General features: G+C 36.3%; 1 protein-coding gene across 1 annotated transcript; it reads right to left on the bottom strand.

Moving 5' to 3' along the window:
• Positions 1-185: 185 nt before the first annotated feature.
• On the bottom strand, positions 186-24,881 carry LOC113113229 (protein eyes shut homolog). Its single transcript, XM_026279392.1, has 8 exons — positions 24,841-24,881; positions 21,589-21,697; positions 17,193-17,413; positions 8,274-8,446; positions 4,602-4,784; positions 3,401-3,567; positions 2,259-2,403; positions 186-305 (listed from the first exon to the last, which is right to left on the bottom strand). Exons 1-8 carry the CDS (start codon positions 24,879-24,881, stop codon positions 214-216), a joined length of 1,131 nt encoding a protein of 376 aa, XP_026135177.1. The 3' UTR covers positions 186-213.

The following is a 24,881-nucleotide window of genomic DNA, read 5'->3' as shown; positions in this document are numbered from 1 at the left end:
GCAAAGAGCACCTTTCCATCCTAACACACACTGACAGCTGGAGGGGGAAGGCCAAATACAAACAGTTAATAATATTTGTCAGTCATTCACACGCACAAACTGGTGCTTGTTCTGAAGTGGAAGTCTTACTACACAGAGGATCCAGAGTCCACACAGGTGCCTCCGTTCTTGCAGATGACCAAGCTGCACAGATTAACACCACACTGGCCCACATTACGTCCTGACACTGGCCTGCCCTCTGACCCTCCTGGAGGAAGAAACTTTCCCATCTCGTCTCATCCGAAACAGCAAATCGAAAATGCAGCCTTTAGATTCAAAGAGAGAGAGAAAATCATGTCATTATTTACTCACCCTCATGTTAATGTTAAATGGGGACTGTAAAGCTCCTAAAAGGACAAAAAAAAAAGCAGCAAAAAACAAAACTAAAATTACTTTAAGAGTAGCACTATATTCTAAGTCTTCAGAAGCCATATGATAGCAAAATATACAATGCTGAAAGTAAATATATACAGCATCAAAAGTTTGGGATCAAATTTAATTTAATTTTTTCATTCAGCAAAGATGCATTCAATTGATCAAAAGTGATAGTAAAGACCTTTAATTAGTTATAACTTTTTTTCAACAGTGAGAAGAAATAAGAAAACATTACAGTTTTCGCTGCATTTTTGATCAAATAAACAAAGGCATAAATTACAATTTAAAATATTTTTAAATATAAAGAAGTTATTTTAAATTGTAATGTTTCACAATATTGTTTACTCTATTTTTTTTACCAAATGAATGCAGATATTTGATCAAATAAATTAAAAAAGGATAGACACACGCACGCACGCACGCACACACACACACACACCTTACTGACCCCTAATTAATCTCTTCTAATCATTGGGGCAGTAAGCTCTGGATGAACATCCAGCATGCCCCAGATGCCTTTTTCTAAAAGACTAAATGTAACATTCAGAAAAAGAGGGAGCATTTGTACCATCACTGAAAGATTCCTATAATAATATCATCTAATTCTGCCACATGGCTTTCTACAGGAATGACAAGAAAAAAATAACAGTGCTGACAAAGTGTGGTTATTTTTGGAAAAGCCATCAGGGAGGAGAGAGAGAAGAAATCCATGAGTTTCGAGAGCTTGAGCTTTGATGCTGTAAAAGAAAAATCTATTCTTTTTTCAAATAATAGAAAGCAAAAATATCCAGGAAATGGCAGATACAGATGAGTGTTGCAAATATCAAGAGTCTTGAGCTCCATGAGATCAGTTCATATATTCATAGGTGGGTATTAAATTCAGATGATAACTTAATAGCCAGTCAATAACCATTTAAAAATCATAATCAAGCAATAATTTGAGGTTGAAGATGCCCCAAGATAGCCGTTTTGAAACTATATTTTATTAGCCCAGTAGACTACTTTAAGTGAATTACTCTAAACTGAGGGATGAGTTGAAATTATGTTATGTGGTAGAGAATAACTTATAACATTTCTTCAACAAAAGCGACTAAATAACAAGACATGCAGTGATTGGGAGAAATCTTGGCCCACTCAGCTTCAGTTTGAATATGTTTTCATGATCTTGTGCTTGAGATCATTGCACAGAATTTCAATGAGGCTGCATTCAATGGCCAATTAAATTACATTTCTTAAATCACAGACACTGCTGTTCTGGAACAGAATGTCTCAATTCAACTCGGCAGAAAACAATTTATGAGAACAGATTTATGAAGGATTTTCAGAGAAACTTGTTCTGCTCATGTTTCATGAATGAGGCCTACTGACTGTAAAGCATCCAAACCCTGAGACAGAAGATCAACTCCATCCCACTCTCTTCAGCGTGATTCACAGCTGTTATGAAATGCTCTGTAATAAGACGACAGAGGCTAAAAAAAAAAAGCACACCACCAGTCAAAAGTTTGGACACACAGAATCTGAAATCCTATCAAGCTTTAGAAGTGTATCCTTCAAGGAATGGCTTTTGACATCAACCTGCAAACACTATATTTTGTTAGCTTTAAAATGTCTGTTTCAATAAAGCTTCGCGATGGATGATTGCACACAAGGTTAAGGGTCCCCTCAGAGCTGCAGATGTTCATAAAATAAGCAGAACAACAATTCACGCATTTTACTCTCTCTACACATCACTACACAGATGATCTGATTGATTTCATCATGAACTAGCAATCTGAATCAAGACAACAAACGACACCATAATGAAGAAACACACACACACACACACACACACACACAAACATTACCTTGAAAGCTGTTCTGGAATCGAGAGCCCGCAGGCAATAGCTCAGGTGTGTATTCTTCATATCCACCTACATAAAGTTGACTAAAGGTGTTCAAGCCCACCAGTGGACCAGGGGATGTACCCATCCTCCTCTTCTGCCCATCAACCTGTTCAGAAAAGAACAAACCAATGTGACGTCAGCTGGTCAAAAAGACCTTAGAGTCAAAATCAGTGACTTAGAACAAGAAAATGCTTTGAATTTCCATCCCCCATCATTTTATTTTATGTTTGGTCAGCATTCTTAGCGGCAGGCTACTGGCTTTGTCTTGCATTTCAAATGAATAGCAATTATTATTTTATAATGGTACTTACATCTTAAATACATAAATGCCAGAAAAACATTTTTTTTTATGATTATTTTCATGTAGTTTTCAAGTAACAAAACATATGCATTTATTTTAAAAAGGAAGCAAAATTTATAGCTAAGATTATAGTTAAGATTTAAAGTTTAAATTACATAGTTACATAAAAGATACTTCTTAAGATATTTAATATATATATTCCCATGAGATTTTTTTATAAAACTGGTTTATGCTAATTTCTTTTATAAATTATATATAGTATTCTCTAAAAACAACACTTAATATCTCTATAATATGCATCACGTAACTTATAACTTGAAAACCATTTTTACTGGTAAGCAAGATTAAATTTTTATTTCTTAAATTTTTTTGAAAATAATTACAATTATTTATACATTTACTATGTATTACATTATTATTATTATTATTATTATTAATTATTTATCATTTAAATATGTTTAAATATTTGTATTGGTTCACAAGCCCCAAATATTTGTTTAATCATTATACAACAAAATATGAACTATCTTTATTTTTTCTAACTATAAATAATAGTTCAAAACACTATAAATAAGTCTTTACCAACACTTGAGATCAATTTAATGCATATTTGCTGAATAAAATTATAAACTTAATAAAAAATAAAAAAAGACCTCAAATGTATGAATGCTAGTAAATGTAAAAATAAAGTTGTATTAGCACAGAATACAGTAGGTCAGACCAACTTTGGCCCTCAGTGAAGCCAAGCCTATATAAGTTTTATTTAATAATGTTTTATATTAATACAAATAAAAAAACATACCTTCAGCCATCCGTTTTTCAGATTTCTTCCGAAGTGCACTGTGTGAATGTTGATCCTCGGATTCAGGCGCTCGCTGATAATTGTTGCCAAACCCGAACCGAGATTATACTTATGAACAATCCTGCCGTTCCGCACCCCCAATGCCAAGAAGTCGTCACCACTGATGCCTTCATAGAAACAGTAACACACAGAAGAATCCAATTAGCACAAGCAGTGGGGACCAAAACTCTGAGAACATACTGGAAATCTGGGATTTGTATTTCCCCTTTAAACCTCGAAATAAACTGATTTAGGTTTTTTTTTTTAAGTGCATGAGGTGACTAATCGCTATGCAAAAAAGTAACACATTAGAAAAGTATGTCAAGTTGAAGCCTTTTCACTGGTGGTTCAGGTCAATCTGGACATCTATAAAATGTCATCTCTTTTTCTTTTGAGCTGATGGATCTAACGCTCCAATTTATCTGGCCAATTATCAGGTGAATAGTTGCCTTCTCATCCTCTCTGATTCCTTCTTTTTGATTTTGTTCTCCACTGTGCTGCAAGGCTCCCTTGACAATTGCTTCATTATTCACAGCGCTGTCCTCTTCTCTCTTTCCCTCGATGAATCATCCTAAACTATAATCCCGAGAGACACTCGCTGAACTGAGGAAGATTCATTCCCCTTACGCTTTTATTCAGCTGCCTGTCTTTTGATTAAACATGTTCGTAGCAGTGACGTGTCAGTTAGCAGCCACTGAATCTGACCTTAAAATAAATTGCAGACAGTGGCGGAGGAAATCAAGGCATGAGGAAACTTGACCGAGATGCTGTGTCTCTCAAAACGACAGCTCCTCTTCTTTCTTTTTCAGATCTTTTCCCTTATGGCAGAGAATAAAAATCATCGCCCCGTTGTGTGCACAGATAAATTGTCTCTGCTGTTGGGTTCCTGGACTTACACTTACAGCACATTTCACAGCAGCTGCTCCATTAATATCTCCTAGTTGAGTGATACTATTTCTGAACCTCACTTCCTCGAACATGACTTCATCTAGTGCTGGGAAAACGTTTACAGCCAAACTGAATCCAGCTCTTTTTTTCCCCCATACACCAGTATTTACGGCATAATATGATGACCATTGAGGGATGCACTGAAATCAAAGTGAATAAAGAATGATGGAGTAACACACATAAAGGATAAGACAATATTCCCATTTTCACTCACCTTGTCCCTTTTGCCCAGAAAAGAGAATGAGGTTGTTTCTCAAAGCGGAGGCATTATTGGCAAAGGTGAGCTTCAGGTGGAATTCATAAAAATGACCCATACTGGGAATAGAAGGATAAGCCACATAGGATGAGTATCCAAATTCGTCAAGTCCACTAAACCTGGGACGAGTGATGTTGACAGCTGCAAAGAAATAGCTAAATAAATAAATAGATCAAACAAATTAAGATTTTCAATATACACAAAAAATTATTTAAATATATGCAATAAATAATAATAAAATTCAGATTTAGATACCTGTTGTAATAAGCCTGTAAAATGAACATTTTACTGAGGTGAAGTGACCAGAAGAGACACAAGATGGCGATATTGCACTATTTATAACGCTTGTCAAATTCTATGCATTATTATTATTATTATTTCTTATAGGTACCAAAAATGCTGCTGCCAACAATTATTATGGTAATTTTGTTCCATTTTACCTTTGGAATGGAGACTGGTCGTAACAGTGAAATCTGCAGAAATCTGAATTTGTGAAATGGCTTTTCCTTTGGCCAGTGCTTTTCAGAGGTGGAAAATCTCAACATTTAATCACCTGGTCCATCAAGCATCGCTCAGAAACATTTCAGCCTGGCTACATTAAGCATTTACACACGTTTTTCTCCGGTGAAAAAAATATGCTACCTAAAGAGTTTTCTCCACCCCTCATTTTGTCTTTATGAACTGTGCAGTCTGCAAAGGCTCTCCGGAGGATTTCTCTGGGAACAGCGTTGAAGTTCTTCCCTCTGCTCTCCCCTTGAATTATTGATGCCTTTTGAAATTGCACATATATTACCTTGTCACGGTTTATTTGCACAGCGCCTAATGAACGATTCGAATGCATTTTAAGCAGGTATGGCTTGATGGGGCCAGCTGTATTCTTGACTCACAGTGTCATGTAATGCCTCTGTAATATGCTACCTATGCAGAGTTACTTTTCTTGCTCCAAGTGAAATTCGTTAATAAACTGGCCATTTATTGATCTGACATATTGGGTGCTTTTTGAGAATGCCAATTACCAACTGCAGTCCTGTGTAAGGGTGCGATTTGAGCTCATTTGCAAAGTCAAACTGGGTTTCTGATTCTAGCATTCAGAAGGGATCAGAATTGCACTAATTAGACTACTAGAAAACTCTTATTTCTGATACCCTATTATTATTTTTCAATTCTTCTAATAACTAAAAATTTATCTTTCAATGTCCCATATGACAGGATAAAGATATGTCATACAACTAACGTTTAACTTTTCATGCAAATGCACTGCATGCACGGGATGCTTCTCTCTGCTGTATTATTCAGCTGCTGTTGCTGGAGGTGAATAAAGGAACAAGAAAACAAAACCTCCAACTCACTGGCAGTTTTTACAGGTGACATATTACCCATTTATTTCCATTCGTTCTAGTCAAAAACCATTTGTGTGGAAGGATTTTGCTGTTGTGAAATTCAATAGCTTTCTGTCAGCTGTGTTGGCTGGACCCGGAGACATTTAGCTTTTTTTGATTTCCTTCTCTTACCACTGACACACACACAAATGCACACAAAAATGAAATAAATAGACATACAAAAAAAAGATATGCGCATGTGAGCAACTCATCACAGAACCTATTTGATTCTATACACTTCCCACAAGATGATTCTTTAATTTTTGGGCGCAGAGCCTGGCGAGGGTGAAATGAAAATACAGGAAGTCACATGATGTGTGAGTTAAGGCAGTAAGGCGGTTTAGGACAGATGTGCTATTATGTTGTGGGTCTATTTTAGGTGAGTGTGATGTTAACACAGTCTGTCCTCTAAACTCCACTGTAGCCTCGAGCTGCTTTCAGCAACACAAGCTCCCATGATCAGTCGAAATAAGATCAATCTATCTGTCTGCCTGTGAATGCTGACTTCTAAAAAAGCTAATTCTTTGATAATAAAACTGCAATTATGCAAATAATAGATTTTAAGTTGGTCAGGTCAAAGTTATACCTGAATTAATAAAAGATAAGAATAAAAAACCATGACAGCTGTTATTTTTCAAAAGCTGAAGAAATATACATATTAGAAACTTAAATTAAAAAATAAAAGAGATTGCCTTGGGAACTAACTGAAATAAGTTTTCATTTTAGTCATCTTAGGTGAAATAAAAACAAAAATGTGCATGGCAGTGTTATTGAAACTAAAAATTGTTATCAGTAAATGAAACAAAGCTGGAATACAATCAGTTATAAACATTAGATGAAAATCTTCAAAACTTTGTAAAATATTTAAATGTTGCCATGGCAACTTACTGAAATTATTTAAGTTTTAAGAATTTAAGTTTTTGTATTTTGTTTTGTAATTCTTGTACTGAAATTAATATAAATAATAAAAATATAAATATAAAAAATGAAGTAAAAATAAACATTACATTGTAAAAAACTAAAATAGAAAAATAAACACTAATTAAAAATGTTAATATTATAATAGTATTCAGATAACACTAATATTACACTGATGCATAACAGACATTTTTTCCAATAATAGTTTTTTTTCTTGAAAGTTCACTTAAGCAGTTACTTTGGATGTTACCACATAAATCACATTTGCTATGTTGCCTGGCAACTTAAAAATTGTGTTTGTGTTCTTTGAATCTTATTTTCAGAGTAACCTATAAAAATACATGTATCTAAATGCAACACTAAATCAATACATACAAAAGACTCAAAACACCCTTCCTGTAATTCCATTAATCCAGGCTCTTTTGAAGACGTCCTGCGCATCTGAAGTTGAGTGACTGTCCAGAGACAGCAAGGCCTTGGTTACTAATCAATACTGATTGATGTTATCTGCTCTTACCAGCCTTTAAATTCAAATGTCAGTCCCACTCGGTGTGACACTCGGAGATTAGAACACTATATTTGGCATCGGGCTCTTTACTGTCTGACAGAGCCATGTCTGCTAGTCCTGCCAAGTGGTCTTCAAACCATGCCACCCAATTAGATTACAGCAAAATAGCAGCAGTTCTTTTCCCTCTAAGCGCAATTGAGAAGATGAAGAGCTATCTGTGTAAGCAGATATCAGACTTTAGCTGACTTAACACTGTGAGGTAGAGCCGGGAAGAGAAGTACATTAGTTACACAGCGCTGTAGTATGTCTTCACAGCTTTGTTATTGGAGACTATAAAACAAACCCAACTGCAGCGAGTACATTCTGTGACGACGCTTTGATAAATTACGTTTCAGAGTAGCCTAATTTAAAGCACTTGGTGTGCTCATTATATTTGGATGCATATTACCTGTAGACACCTCGAAAGGTCAGCGCACGTAGTGGAATGGAGTTAGCAATACAACGCAGACTGGCAGTTATACTCGAATGTTCAGAGTTCAGTAACTGTTTAGTGAGTTTGTAGCGAGTGCAGAGCACTTAGCTTCTCTAATTGGAACCGTATTTCAACGGCTTGCATCAGTTAAACAAAGCTGCTGGGAATACATTTCAATCTACCACCTATGGGTCTAACCTCAAAAACGGAGGTGCTCGCAGGAGATGGAGGAAAACAAACCTCAGAATGCAACAAATATCAAACGAGACACCCTCTGGTCATGCCGGCTTGATTGTGTCTCCATGGATACTGGTGTAGATCACAGTCTACGCACGAACCTTGATGGGACCTACCCTCATCGCAGAGGAGACCCTGCCTTCCATAGGGGCAAAGACACACTGCTTCGAGCCGCGTCTGGGGAACGCAGGTGGCGCCGAGCGCACACGGGTTTTGCTCGCAGGCGGTGAACTGGCACAGCTTACCGGAGTAAAGAGAAGGACACACGCAGAACCAGGTCTCCGCATCACTGTGCACAAGGAAAAAAAATAAGGGGAAAAACAGAGAGATCATTAGAACACCAATGAAATGTGACCGTACTGCATCATTACCTTCAGTGGAGTTTGCGTAGAAAGCATAAATTGGGAAGGGGCATTGGGGGGAGGTGGGTCAAAAAAGCAGAGGAGAATACAAATGAAAATATAGAGCAGAAGTGATGGAAGTCATACATCACCGGCCTGAACTCTAGACCTGATCTAGACCTCAACTCTGAACTGATCTTGCAGTGCAAGACGAAGTAAAAGTGCAGTTTTTATTCTTTTGCCAAGTAAGAAAAAAATCCATACCTAAGGAAATCAATAGCACTTGATTTAGTATATGATTAAAATGATGTATACTCGAATAAGATGAAGACTCCCAGTCAGTGATCTTGTACAGGAGTACAACGAATACAAACAAATTTTAATATTTAATGAAAAAATAAAACTAAATTTGATGTTACAATTGACAGAATTTGACATTAATACCATTTAATGCTTATTTGTAAACTGGTGAGATAAGTCACAGGAGTTAAGAGACAAAGTGTCACCATAATAGAAAGTAATTTTTTTTCCCAGATAATTTTTAGGACACACACACACACACACACCTATATTTATATTATGGGGCCGTTGATTGCTTGAGTCTTACTGGCTGACGGATATTCTATGTTGTGCAATTATTTTCAGGGAAACACACAGCGAATGTAGTTCCAGACAGGTCTTCACATTAATTTACATGTCCAGATCTCTAAACCAAATGATTTCAGTTATTCGGAATGTCCTTATAGCCTAAAACAGCAAAATAACCGAAACTCACAATAACGGTGATCAAGCATATACATATATTAAATAGGATAAAAAAATACAGATTTTTGAAAAGCTCTATTTCTCCTGCTCTCTCTTCTTCCACATGAAAAAAAAACATGCGCTAACAACGTTACCGCTACTCTGACGAGTTTATTAGTTAAATATTTTAGCAACTTAAAACCTACATGACATTTATCACAAATGAGGTAACAGTGGCACTGTTCTTGAGGAAAATGAACTTAAAGTTTCACTATTAGTAGAGACGCTGCTGCCAAACACTGTTGAGAGACGTACAGTCTCAGAGAGGTATTCTCTCTCTTTCTTTCTCTCTCGGGTATTAACTGCATTAGTCTGCCTCCATTAGTAGGTCTAAAATGACATTTTGGAATTAGCAATGCAGGCGTTGGATGAGATGCGTAGAAATTAATCCTACACACAAGAGCATTTTAAGCATAAAAAAACGGTGTTGTGCCAAATTTTGCCCTCCATCCAAATTATTACCCCCTCGATTGCCTAATCCTAATTTAATTTATTGTATTTTTGGTCAAAGAAATGCAGCCTTGATGAGCATACGAGACAAAAATATAAAAAATATTAAAGGGGTCATATGACGTATTTAAAAAAAGAACATTATTTTGTGTATTTGGTGTAACGAAATGTGTTTAATGCGGTTTAAGGTATAAAAACAAAAAACAAAACAAACAAAAAATATTTTCCACATACTGTACCTTGTTCCTCCTCTATGCCCCACCTTATGAAATGCAACGTTTTTTACAAAGCTCATCCTTCTGAAAAGCAAGGTGTGCTCTGATTGGCCAGTTATCCAGTATTTGTAACTTGCTTTTGCTAAATCTTTGCACTCACATACAAGCATGCACCATACACACAGTTTCAATGGAGGGACTGAGAGCTCTCGGACTAAATCTAAAATATCTTAAACTGTGTTCCGAAGATAAACGGAGGTCTCACGGGTTTGGAACGACATTAGGGTGAGTTATTAATGACGTTATTTCGATTTTTGGGTGAACTAACCCTTTAAAGGCTACACATTACATTTCTCCCTAGCGAGGTAATAACAGCACTGTTTAAAGACGCACATCTTCCCACATAGTGACACAGACATGTGGGTGCCATGTTTAAACGAGCCATTTTAGTGGTGCGTGGACGAGTCTTAACTTTTATAAAGAATATCTTTTTTATTCACAGACAGCTTGCAACACTCCAAAGAGAAAGGAAAACTTGAAATCGCCTCGTATGACCCCTTTAAAATCTGACCTTAAACTTTTGAATGGAGGTGTAGATGAAAATATATCGCTGCTTTTATATTTGTGATTAATAAATAGGTTAACCATATTTACATGTCTATGGCATTTAAATTAGAAATAAACAACAACAACTGGTCTTTCGTTTTTCCCATGGACTCCCCATAAATAAACAAAAACATATTGAGTGCACCTTTAAAAATCACATATTCATTTAAATAAGGGCATAACTAGGCCTGTGGGCCATCTGCAAATATAGACTCACATTCTGTCGATGGTGATCTAGCCTCACTGTAAGCAAATGATTAGAAATGCTCGCGCTAACAGCTGACTGCTGAGGTGAAATTCTGCAAACAGAACATTTATAATTCCTGGCTTTATCCTCAAGCCAGAGGTAGAGGGTGGGCCAGCATGATAAGTAATATTCAGACAAGACTTTCATAAGCTGCCGGAAGATGTAGATGGTTTTCAAAGGTATAATATCAGATACAGGAAGCATTGGAGAAGTTTCAAAACTATAAAATAATAATGTGTTTTGAGCTGCAGCACAGCTGAAATTAATTATTTACATTCTGTCACTGGGATTTTGAACCAGTGCAAGTGACTGGTACAAACACACACACACACACACACACACACGCGCGCACACAATACAGAATATTTGAAAAGATTTGAATGACGACTACCTATACAAGGAGAATTTGAATCCACTCATATTTTCATATAAAATCACTGGTATGCATAAAAATGCTACAAAAATAATTGCAAACAACACTGGATAGGACAACATGCAACCTTCCCAGTCTGTAAGACACTAATCAAATGACCTCATTTGTACACAAGCACTCTTTGCACCATTCGCAGGCAAAGACGGGTGTACGGTTTGTCACTGCCTTTCATGACAGCAGGGGGTAATTCCACGGCAGACTGTGAGATTATTGCCCTGCATTATGTAGAACATGCAAACACATCTGTTTCTGTGACTGATTGCCCTTCACCAGCCATGCCAGCTCAGACTGACGCAGGGAACAGTCAGGAGGAACATTCAGGTGTCTGCTGTACGTGGTGAGCCCAGAACGCAGCCAACACAGGAGATGTGTTGAAAACTCTTCAAAGAAAGTCTTGACATTGCAGTGACATATTCTGTATTTTGATCATGGCTCTTGTATTGAGAAAAAAAGAAAGAAGGAAAATAGACAAAATCAAAGTTGGAGTTTCTTGGATTTTAGTCTATTGACTTTGAGGCCATCTATAGATAATAACATACGTATACACACATACATATTACACACACACACTGCATATTATCCTTCAACAGATATACAAATTTACACATTTAAGGATCTCTGTAAACATTAACACAATTCACTTTTTAATTAACAGCCTTTCTCTTCTGGAACTAGCTATTACTCCAGTCTTCAGTGTCACGTGATACTTAAATTATTCTAATATGCTGATTTTGTACTTAAGAAACATTTCTTATTATTTTCAAAGGTTACAATTTATTTTAAGGTGTCCTTGTTACAGTGTAATTATACTTAAGTAACATACTATAAGTATGGAGTAATATAAGTTAACTGTACTTACTATATGGTTAGGATTAGGGTTTGTCTTATGGTTACTTGCATGTAATTTTGCATAATTTATTGTTATTATGATAATAAGTACATGTGTAACAAGGACACCTTAAAATAAAGTGTTACCTTTTCAAATGCTTAAAATGTTTGTTTCAAATTTTTGTGGAAACTGTGATGCATTTTTTCTTGGATAAACAGAAAGTTGAAAAGAACAGCATTTATTTAAAACAATCTTTTGTAGAATCATATAAGTCTTTATGATAATGTGACTTTTGATTAATGCATAAAAAAAAAGAAAAAAAAAAACTTGACCCCACAAAAATTGGATTAAAAATGAAATTAGATGTTAATTAAACACCCCTCATTGCATTGCAGCTTCATGAGGTCACTGGACAAACATTTTACAATTGTATAATATTTGGTCAAGCTCTTAGAAACATACTGTTGCTAATATGGTTCACAGAGGTCATCCTGCATTCAATTATATAAAGATCCTGATTTAAATGAACTCGATGACCATGGGGTATTATGTAAGACAGTCAAGAGACCGAAACCAAGAACATTTGTCTGGTGCTTGGGCAGAATGGAGGTCAATCAGAGGCCACTGCTACAAAGCAAGAGAAAAAACACAGAAACTTTTCTTTGTAATCTTTGTGCTGTTCTAAAAACCTGGCTACAGACATCTCCGCTTAAATTTAGTCAATTGCCTTCCTGACACACACCTTTCCCAGCAGACATAACGAGCTGCCAACACCACTGACCATTCCAGCTGCACAAGTGAGCTTCTGAAAGCAAACGTGTATGAATAATTTAACAAGGAAAGCATTCACCATGTCTGCTTAAGTAAGGGTGCATCAAGAGAATAAGCTAAGCTGACAAAAAGAGTCTCTCCTATATTGCTTTTCTATAGCTGCCGCACAGATTGTAAACATCACAAATATCTTAGAGGAATCAATAAAATAGATAAATCTTCATTCTGTTTAATAAAGCCATCCGATATTATAAAAAAAAGCAATGTAGACCCAGATATTTTAACAATACTGACCAAATGCAGCATTTCAAATTCAAAGATCGCAGCTATGAACGCGACATGAGGCCATGGCTCACCAGAGACCCGAAATGGAGAGGCCGGTCCTCCAAACATGCTGGATTGCCTGTTTAGTGGGCCAAGCACTCGATTATACACTTGGGCAGGCGTGACACACTCAGTAAAAGAGTTTAGTGCTCAGCTCGACAGCCAGGTGAATGATGTCGCTTTATGGGAAGGAAATGAACGACTGATGTACAGCTGTTCGCTCCTGCCCTCCACATGCTCCAGCCGTTACCCAGTGGAAATGGGAAGAATCTGTCTCAAAGTCAAAGGATTACAACCGTTAAAGCCATGAATCACTGTCAGAACTCAACACTAGTAAAGGGTCTTAAAACAGGAAGCCAGGTTCTTTGAATGCTCACATGTTCAAAATCCACAGCCACACATGCAATTTTGGAAATGTTTTGATGGGCCAGAGAAAATAGACGTGGAGAACGAAGGTAAAATACCATGAAAATAGAGACCGAAATTACTCTAAGCAGAAGCAAAAGGCAAGGAAAGAGCGAATATGTCTGAGAACCATCTGTTGAGAAAAACTGGCCTGCTAACATCAGCTGCTGGCTTTTTTGTGGCTCCATCCACTCTTCTCAGCTAACTGGGATTACCATTAGGACATCTTCCAGGGCTATTATCTGCCTCACATGAGTGCAGCTAGTTTTATGCTTTTAAAGTAAATGCAGACTGTTATTTTATTCTCAATGCACAGGCCAAGTACTCTGCACTTGATGTAAAATAATAGCAGCAGCCTTTCAGACTAAAAATGAACGATTACATACAAAATATCTAACAAGCGAATCAAAAGAATCCCATGTGATCAAAAAGAAAAACGCAGCAGATTTGTTTACAGGAAACTTCTCTGAAGATTAAAGAAAGGACAGTCATCCCCACAGAAAAAGGCCATTCAAACACAAACCAAATGTCGAGACTGGACTTCTCAATGGATCATCACATAAAGGTCAGTGAAGGGGGTAATGCACCAGGTTGGTTCTTGAGATACTTAAAAAAAAAACATTTCACAGAGCACTTGTGAAAAGGGCTTTTCCGAGATGAGTTTATAACCAGAAATGAGGATGCCACCATGTAAGACTTTGTTTAAAATAGAATACCTAAATAAAACATATATCAAATAATTCTGTCATTTAATAATACCACTTTTTCATTCAATTATACTAATTATAACATCAACAGGACAAAAGTTTGGAAAATTTGAAAAATCATTCCATTCAGTTCAAATCGATGATTGCTCAGATTTGTCAAATAACAAAAATTTTAAATTGTGAGTAATTATAACAGGAAAAAAAAGCAGGTGTCTTACTGCATATTACTGCAGATGTCCCTGAGCGTGCGCTGAGAGCCTGTGCTCACGCTGCTGTAGTAAAGCATGTGATCGGCTGAGCAAAAGGCATTCCCGAGATTGACATTTACATGGATTTGTAATATATCTCATTGGATGCAACTAAAAAACTGGTTTTGTGCTGACAAATTAACTTTTTGTCATGTTTTACACTTCAAGCCATAATTCCAGAACTTTGGTGAAGAGCACATAGCCATTCAGGTGAAGAACAGAAATTTGCTAAATTATTATTTTGGATTATTAATGGATTATTGGATTATTCAGTTCCAGTATAATAGGATTCTACAAGATGATAAATACCCAGCTAACAAAAATATGTTCTAAGAACGTTTCTATAAAGTTATATAGACACGTAAAAAAAAAAAAGAAAAAAAAAAAGTTAAATGAATGTCCAACTCAAATGTTCCAGAAAACACATTTCACAAATAATGTATAAGTAATGATTTTGTGCTAACATTGAGAACATTATTAAATATTAGATAACTTTAAAATATATTAACGTTACTGGATGAACATTTGTTCCTAACTTTGCCAGAACATTAGCCAAAGGTCTGAGTATATTCCATGTTAACAGGGTGTGCATAAAAAAATATTGAAATATTCAACAAAATCAAAGTTGGAGTTTCTTATTATTTTCAAAGGTTACAATTTATTTTAAGGTGTCCTTGTTACAGTTTAATTATACATTTAAGTACATGTAAATTAACTGTACTCACTATATGGTTAGGATTAGGGACCCACTTTATATTAAGTGGCCTTAACTACTATGTACTTACATTTTAATTAATAATTTAGTACAATGTACTTATTCTATACATACATGTTTTTACATCGTACTTATATTTAAAAAAAACTACACGCAATTACATCTGTATTTAATTTCTGTAATTACATTTATAATTACACTGTTGACCCATACTTTACACCTTAACCCACCCTTAAACTTACCCATACCTCCAACCCTCTCCCTAACCTTACCCCTATCCCACCTCAGTAGCAGCAAAAGTGTTTTACAATACAATATGAACACAATAAGTACATTGTCCTTATTTTTTTATGTAAGTACATAGTAGTTAAGGCCACCTAATATAGAGTGGGACCAGGATTAGTGTTTGTCTTAGGGTTACTTGCATGTAATTTTGCATAATTAATTGTTATTATAAGAGTAAGTACATGTGTAACACCTGTAACACTATTTATTTAATGAATTTAATTTAACAAATTTAATTTAAAGAATTTTGAATGTCATTCAAACAGATGAAATCTGGTGCGACATTACTTTATCTATATTAGCCCAACTTAATTTACAAATGATCTGCCACCTATATTGAAAGATGGATTAAAGCAGTGTTCAGACTGCACGGTTTTAGCCCAGTTTTTGGCTCGCTGACAGATTTTGAGAAATCGCCGACAAATTCCCGAAATCACAGGCAAATCTGAGCTCGTTCACGCGAGTGACAATCACGCAGTGTGAATGAGCAAAGACGCGATCTGAGAGAATCGCCGACAAGTCGCTGATGCCCGTGAGATATTTGGCATGCTAAATATCTGGACCTGTCGGCGATTCAAAATCATGCTGTCTGAAAAGTGTTCTGACTGAAAACTACATCGGCAATGACGGACAGCCAATGAGAGAGCAAGATACAGAGCAGCGGGGAGTTCGGGGAGGAGTTATAGACCACAATATAAGCAAGTATGGCTTCATTTCAGAAAAAGACTTTCTTCTCTGTCTATTTGGACCCATGAAATGGAAGATAAATTAGTATAAATTTAGCAGGAGCACTTGTGTATGTTTGACGTCTCATCTGAGCTATCCCAGTCTCACGTGAAAACTCCTGTCTTGCACGTGTGATATTGCGTTGTTTCCTTGTCACATCTCGTGACTGTTTGGTTGTGCGTGCCAGACAGAGCTATTGTAGCCTATTGTAAAGTCATGCAGTCTGAAACCTTCTGTCGCCGATCCATCGTGCAGTGTGAACACAGCAGTGACTGAATGCTGGCCAAGATAGTCAAGCAGTGTGAAAACAACAGTGACCCGACTACTTTGAAAATTGTGCAGTCTGAACTCGGCTTAAGGGTCTTTTGAAATTGGATCATGACTCACTGAACCTAACAGAATCATGACGAGCCTAAAGATTCCCAACCCAAAAACATGCTTTTAAGACAGAAAAGGAAACACAAAACTCAAATAATGTGTAATTATAAACCAGTGGTTACAGGCAACACAAAAAAACGCTGCCTGTAATTTAACAAAAAGTAAATTCACACATCACTCGCATCCCTGCAATCAGGCTTTTGATTACCGCTATTTAAAACTCAAGTGAGAATCTTCATAGCATCTGCATATCATTGACAATATTTACAAACTCCATGCCCTGGCAAAAGCACTACATTTAGTAGAAAATTGCTTGTATGCCAAATATTGCAAACTTGAGAGATGCTTGTGAAAGAATGCTGATTGATGAGCGTGACAGCTACATGTACAGTGAGGAACTCTTTGGGTCACATGTCTACAAGCCAGTGTGTCAACTAGAATGAAAAAGTCCTTTATCGAGACACAGCCAATTACTGTCATTTTCATCTGCAGATTGTTTAAACAGAAACACTGAAAACACTAACTTGCAGAAAGAATCTTTAAAATCATACCTGATACAGGTTCCTCCATTACGACAGGGTTGGTGCTGGCAGACTGTACCATGACAATTCTGAATATTTTGGCCTCTGATTGCTTCCCCTACCACATACAACTCTTTGGAGCCCATCTGCAGTTCATGTATGCAGCCGATGAAGCCAGAGACATTCCCAGTGTTGTGGTGCAGCTCTGAGAGGGATGGAACGCCACCAAGGAATGTGGGGCCAAACAGCACCTGAGCGTTGGGAAGATGAAAAGTGACATATGCTAACAATAATGATGCTTTTATCTTGTTAAAGAGATTTATGTTAAATTGGCCTGCACTTTAAAATACAACATTGTACAATACAATACAAAATCTGGGGTTGGTAAGATGTTTTTTCTTTTTTTTTTTTTTTTTAAGTGTCTTTTGCACACTAACACCTGTTTAACACTGAAAGCTATACATTGTTTTTGGAGTTTGGTCATTTATAAAATTGAATGTTTAGAAGTCTTGAAAGTTATAACACAGTGATTTGCATGAGGGAAAACTGCTCCTATCATGCTGTTTCAGTCATACTCAAATATAGAACTTACAGTTTATACTGTTTTTATTATTATTTATTTTAATAGTAGCCTACATACTTTTACCATAGGCGCTTACCTTATGTTGTATTAACCAAGTTATAGCTCAGTGTATGTCCATAATATTCATGTCCATTTCTTATAAGCTTATTAGCTTGCAGTGTGAAACTGCCATAAAGGCTGTATTTATTTAACGAAATGTACAGTAAAACAGTCATATTGTAAAATAGAATTATACAATTTAAATGACTTGACTATTTGAATATATATATATATATATATATATATTCTCCTGAAAGCAAAGCTGAATTTTTCAACAGCTATTACTCCAGTCTTCAGTGTTACATTAACAAAAAATCATTCTAATATGCCGATTTACTGCAAAAGAAACATTTATTTTTATCAGTGTTGCAAATGATAGAGCTGCTTAATATTTTTTGTAGAGATTGTGATACTGTCAGTCACTGTTCAAACAATTTAATGCATCCTTTTTGAAAAGAGAAGAAAACTTTACAAAAAAAACAACACATTTGATTGGCAGTGTGTGCTTGGGGATAGTAAACTGTTAGAATTTGGAAAAAGCTATATTGTGGGTTAGAATACACTATTCTTTCCTACACAAAGTTTCCTACGTTGTGCTATAACTGTTCTGAAGTCAATGGCTCTTAAACCCTGGAAATTATAATCAGAGATAAAAACAAAGTTTTTATCTTTGAAAGGATTTATGTGTAGTTGCTACAGTATAAAAGGACATTTTCTGCTGTATGCATTTAGCAATCATTATTCATTTAGGTCAAAAGCTAATTATTCTTTTGGAAAAAAATACAGTTGATTGGTTTAGGTCAAGACAAGATTAGACATCTTTTCAGTTAACAATAACATAGTGTGTTCGTCTGAGATATTTTTTGCCTTTGTAATCATATATTCTTGCTTAATTATGCTGGACAAAAACTTTGTACAAACTTTTAAAAGAAAGGGGGGGGGGGGCGAAAACCAGTCAGTATCTGGTGTGACAACCATTTGCCTCACTCAGTGCAACACATCTCCTTCACATAGAGTTGATCAGGTTTTTGATTGTGGCCTGTGGAATGTTGGTCCACTCCTCTTCAATGGCTGTATGAAGTTGCTGGATATTGGCAGGAACTGAAAAATGCTGTTGTATACGCTGATCCCAAACATGCTCAATGTGTGACATGTCCGGTGAGTATGCTGGCCATACAAGAACTGGGATGTTTTCAGCTTCCAGGAATTACGTACAGATCCTTGCAACATGGGGCTATACATTATCATGCTGCAACATGAGGTGATGGTCGTGGATGAATGGCACAACAATGGGCCTCAGGATCTCATCACAGTATCTCTGTGCATTCAAAATGCCATCAATAAAATGCACCTGTGTTCGTTGTCCATAACATATGCCTGCCCGTACCATAACCCCACCACCACCATGGGCCACTCGATCCACAACGTTGACATCAACAGACCACTCACCCACACGACGCCATGTGAGGCCGTTTGGATGTACTGCCAAATTTTCTGAAAAGCCTTTGGAGACGGTTTATGGTAGTGAAATTAACATTCAATTCATGGGCAACAGCTTTGGTGGTCATTCCTGCAGTCAGCATGTCAATTGCATGCTCCCTCAAAACTTGCGACATCTGTGGCATTGTGCTGCATGATAAAACTGCACATTGGCCTTTTATTGTGTCCAGCCTAAGGCACACCTGTGCAATAATCATGTACTCTAATCAGCATCTTGATATGCCACACCTGTCAGGTTGATGGATTATCTCGGCAAAGGAGAAGTGCTCACTAACCCAGATTTAGACAGATTTGTGAACAATATTTGAGAGAAATAGGCCTTTTGTGTACATAGAAAAAAGATTAGATCTTTGAGTTCAGCTCATGAAAAATGGGGCAAAAACAAAAGTTTGTTTATAATTTTGTTTAGTGTATATAACTGTTTTCAAAGTACACAAGGCATATTTAGCTTTCAAACATCACTTCATAAAGTCTAACTATTCAAACTACACAAGGCCTAAAGAATCATAAGACTTATAACTAACCTTGAAACCATTTTAAACTTTCAGACTGGGCTTCAAAGTTTGTTGACTTGGGCCATTTGACAGATATTTAGATAAACAACATCTGCCATAAGGCTTCCAGTGATTTATTTTTATGCAGCTCCATAAATGGATTTGTGAGACCATTATATTCTGATTAAGTCTCTTATAGTCTGTTGAAAGTGTCTGATTATTGCACCACAGCACTCTCTGAGGTTCTCAGATATATATAAATATATATTTATAGTGCTGCTTGAAGGTTTATGAACCCTTTAGAATTTTATATATTTCTGCATAAATATGACCCTAAATATCACCCGATTTCATAAAAGTCCTGAAAGACAAAGAGAACCCAATCAAACAAATGAGACAAAAATATGTACTTTGGTATTTATTTATTGAGAAAAATGATCCAGTGTTACAAATCTGTCAGTGGCGAAAGTATGTGAATCTTTGATAAATAATCTGCGATAAAGTTTCTTGTAACTTCTGATAACAATGGCTCGTAGGAATTTTAGCCCATTCCTCAGTAAAGGACCACTGCAATTCTGTGATGTTGGTGGGTTTCCTCCCTTAAACTGCTTGCTTCATGTCCTTCCACAACATTTAAACTTGATTTCTGTACTTTAACTTGAACATTCAAAAACATTTAACTGTGTTCTTCTTTAACCATTCTTTAGTAGAATGCCTTGTGTGCTTGGGGTTGTTGTCTTGCTGCATGACCCACTTTCTCTTGAGATTCAGTTAACAGACAGATGTCCTGACATTTTCCTTTAGAATTTGCTGGTATAATTCAGATTTCATTGTTGAATCAATGATGGCAAGTCATCCTGGCCCAGATGCAGCAAAGCAGACTTAAACTATGATACTACGACCACCATGTTTCATAGACAGGCTAAGTTTCTTATGCTGGAATGCAGTGTTGTTTTCTTCAAACATAATGCCCACAAAATCATCTGCCCACAAAACTTTTCTCCAATATTTCTCTGCCTTGTTCACAAGATATTTAGCAAACTGCAGACTGGCAGCACTGTTCTTTTTGGAGAGCAGAGGCTTCTTGCAACTCTGCAATGCACACCATGCTTGTTCAGTGTTCCCCTTATGGTGGACTCATGAACATTAGTCAAGGTAAGAAAGGCCTTTAGTCGCTTATAAGTTACCCTGGGGTCCTTTGCAACCCCGTAGACTATTACACATTTTTGGAATGATCTTTGTTGGCGGACCACTCCTGGGGAGGGTATCAATGGTCTTGAATTTCCTGTCTGACTGTGGATTGGTGGAGTACAAACTCTTTAGAGTTGGCTTTGTAACCTTTTCCAGCCTGATGAGCAACAGTAACACATGATCAGACTTTGATAGATCCTTGTTCTTTAAAAAAATGGGGCACACATTGAAACCTGATAGTCATCCCAATGACTGAAAATATCACTGAACAGATGGACTCTAATTTCACTTTAAAATTAACTGCTAATCCCAAAGATTCAAAGAAATGTAATATTGGATAATTCTCCTGAATAAATAAATGACAAATAATATTTTTGTCTCATTTGTTTGAATTGCGTTCTCTTTGTCTACTTTCAGGACTTGTACAAAAACCTTTATGTTTTGGGTCAGATTTACGCAGAAATATAGAAAATTCTAAAGAATTCACAAACTTTCAAGAAGCACTGAATGAGTGATATATATATATATATAATATACACACATTTTTTAAATTTCTATCTATCTGTATTATAGATTGTCAGAGTCATTCAAATGATCGATTATGCAGAAGCAGGTTTACCTCTGACACAGGCTGATCCATGTATTTCTGCTGCCGATTAGTAGTTCCATTAGCAACAGCTATTTCAATGATACAGAGCCGGTCATTGTCACGAGATGGCAATGCATATCTGAGAGAGAGAGACAGAGAGAGACAGAGAGAGAAAATACAGAACAAGAAAGAGAGAGTAAGACAGAAACACAGTGGAGGGAGGAAGGAAAATCTCATTAGATCATGCAGCATTCACAATAAATCCATTTAAGCATGAAAACAACACCAATTGGTGAAGGGAGTTCTGGGATACTACTAGGACATTCCACGGAAGAAAAATCACCTCAAACTCCAGTAAAAATATTTATTCCGAGCTTGTGTTCGGTCTCCATCCTTTGCTATTCTGCTACTCCAGCAATATATTTTCTCAATCATCTCAAACTGTCAAATGACAACTCACAGGCTGAGAAATTATCCATTTCACGAACCTAATGCAACAGTAAAAGCTACTGAAGGTTTCAACAATCTCCTCCACAAAGCTTTTAGCTGTGGCTTTGCCTAGATCCTAACATGATCCAACTGTTATTCTGCAAAAAAAACATCATCTTCACAGAAAAATACATACAAACATGCAATTGGCATCCATATGCAAAAGTCGTGGATTTCCTCGCTGTCCAATCAGCTCTTTTCAGGTACTTGAAAAACTCAAGACTTGCTTATTCGAGCACCAGCTTTTGATTTCAGCCCATGTTGGGTTCAGGGCTAGGAGGGGAAAAAATTCCCCTCTCCTTTAATGACCAGATGCGAGCAATCAGGGTGATTGCCCTCATGCTAATTTGAAACAGCCTTCAGGACACCTCCCTGAAGGCAATCAAAGCCCTACAACTTCAGGTAGCACTAATTACAACACTAGGGAAGTAATGAGAGTCGCTATGCATACAGATTGACAAATTAATGCCCGATGGGGCCCACGAGAAAAATATTCAACTTGACTGACAGCCCACCGTTGAATCGGTATTGCTGATGAATTCTGAACATAAGGACATGAGCTGATTCGATTGTTCGTGGAGGCTCCTGCAATGACTTTAATATTTTGATATTAGTCCAAGTAGCGTGATGTTATGAGGTGCTAATTATTTTAATCATGGCAGAATAATCAGTTTAGTTGCATTGGACAGCTGTTTGCATTTATAGAGACTTCTCATCAGGTTTAATGTGTCCAATATGATATGATGATTTCAGCTTAGGCAGTAAATGCAGGAGCTTTTCTGGACTGGTGTAACACAAAATATATATTGTAGGGGAATTTACAGTTAAAACCCAAGGACCAGATATGTCGCAATGAAGACCAGGAGTCAGAGATGAGTTCAATTAATAATAATAATTTTACTTGAAGAAAATAGTTTGCAATTTCATCAGCAGAAGTCAGCTTCAACACTCTCGAAGGAGTTCGCAGGCCGCCCCCAGTACAATACAAAATCAACCACAGTTATACCCTGACAGAGGATACTAATTGCGTCAATACATGAGTCAACAAAATTCTGATTGGTTCCAAAACCTAGATAAAACTCTCCAAAGACGTATATCTGATATGCTGGACACTGGCAGTTGATTGTTTGTCCTGGGACTGTCTGAGCTTCTCCCTGTACAGACAGATACTAACACACGTACACAGAGAACTTATCTAAAATTCAAGGCTTTCTAGCACTGGCGAGTGTCTTATCATTACGGTTTGATACACACACATAGTATGTGGACATTAATCTTGAGGAAAAGAAATACAGCACACATAAGGTTACACATTTCACTCTTGCTATAACTTGATTAATAGTCAAACAAGAAATCATGTAATAAAATAATTAATATCAGTATGAAGGATATGGCAAATCGGCATCCACTCCTTCAGTCCCCCGTTTTAGATCAATGTGGGGTCTAATACCCCACATCTGGTCTAATAAATGAGGTCAGGTGTAGTTGTGATGCATGCTAAGAATGCAGGCTGTTGGTCAACTTAAACATGTGCATATACTTAAGATCTCTGGTACTGGCTGACATTTCTAGTAATAAACACATTATTTTGTACAAAATACTTCCCATAATCATTCTTACTTCCCTAATACATTCATCTACTTACTTAATCCCACAATATCGCCACTTGCACTAGTCTTTCTTCACATAATGTCTTTTCCAGTGAATTATTCTGTGTGTCCCTCTACCTGGAAAAGTGTCCTCCATCCATATATACTTTCATCAACATATCTTTGTAAATACCTCTCTTCCTACTACAGCTACTTCACACTTACCCTCTAAAACAAAACATTTATCCAACAGCCTTAAGACTAAATTTGCATATTCATTAACCAGATTTAACAAATCATTAAAGAAAACCGCATACACTATAACCAATTAATTTTTTTTTTTTTAACCCTTAAGAAGGATATTTGCCTTATTTGTTTTCTTTTAGCATGTTTTATACAACTATGATGAATTTTAGTTAATTTGGTCATATCTTAAAATAAACTCATTACAATAAACGTATATATATTATTCTCTGGAAGCCGGGCTAAATGAATAACCACTGTTATTGCATTCCTGACATATGTCAGACCCTCAGTCACCTCACAGATACCAAATATAGACATTGCTTATAACCTAAATCCCAGTAAAGATACCCTTATTTCATGAAAATCTATAATTTTCCCCATCAATGGTACAATTATAGAGATTGATTATCTATTTTACCCTTTCATTCCAAACTTGGTGTTAAAAACACAAAATTAAACAAACCAAAAATAAGTAAGATCAATATTGAGCCATCTTAAAAAAATAAAAATAATCATAATCATAATTTCCTCGAAAACCTAGAGCAGTTCCTAGTTTATTACTTAATAGCCCTTTTATTAAGTTTTAGTTTCACCACGAATCCATTTGCAGTCATCATAGTTCACATGCTGTTTAAACATACATTAACCATTAACCCAAACTTGTCATTGTTAACAACATTTGATCAAAATTACATTTTAAGTATCGAAGTGTCTAACTTCAAAAATACACCTAACCTATCCACTTATTGTCATGCATGTATTTTATACCAGGACATTACTGTTAACCATACTCATTGCCTTATCATTACCTTTTTTTTTTTTCAAATGCAAATCTTGTCAATTTTCATACCATATTACTGTACTCAGACTATATTAATGACACATTCAGAAGCAAATCCTCAATACCTCGTATTAAGTCAATTTAGTTCTCACTGTTTTGTCAGTGATAAATGCTTACACATCAGCTACGAGATCAATGTCTTTAAAACCCTCGTTCAT

Source organism: Carassius auratus, chromosome 13 (assembly GCF_003368295.1).
Source record: "Carassius auratus strain Wakin chromosome 13, ASM336829v1, whole genome shotgun sequence".
NCBI classification, from domain to species: Eukaryota; Metazoa; Chordata; class Actinopteri; order Cypriniformes; family Cyprinidae; genus Carassius; species Carassius auratus.
This window is presented reverse-complemented; position numbering and strand designations above follow the sequence as displayed.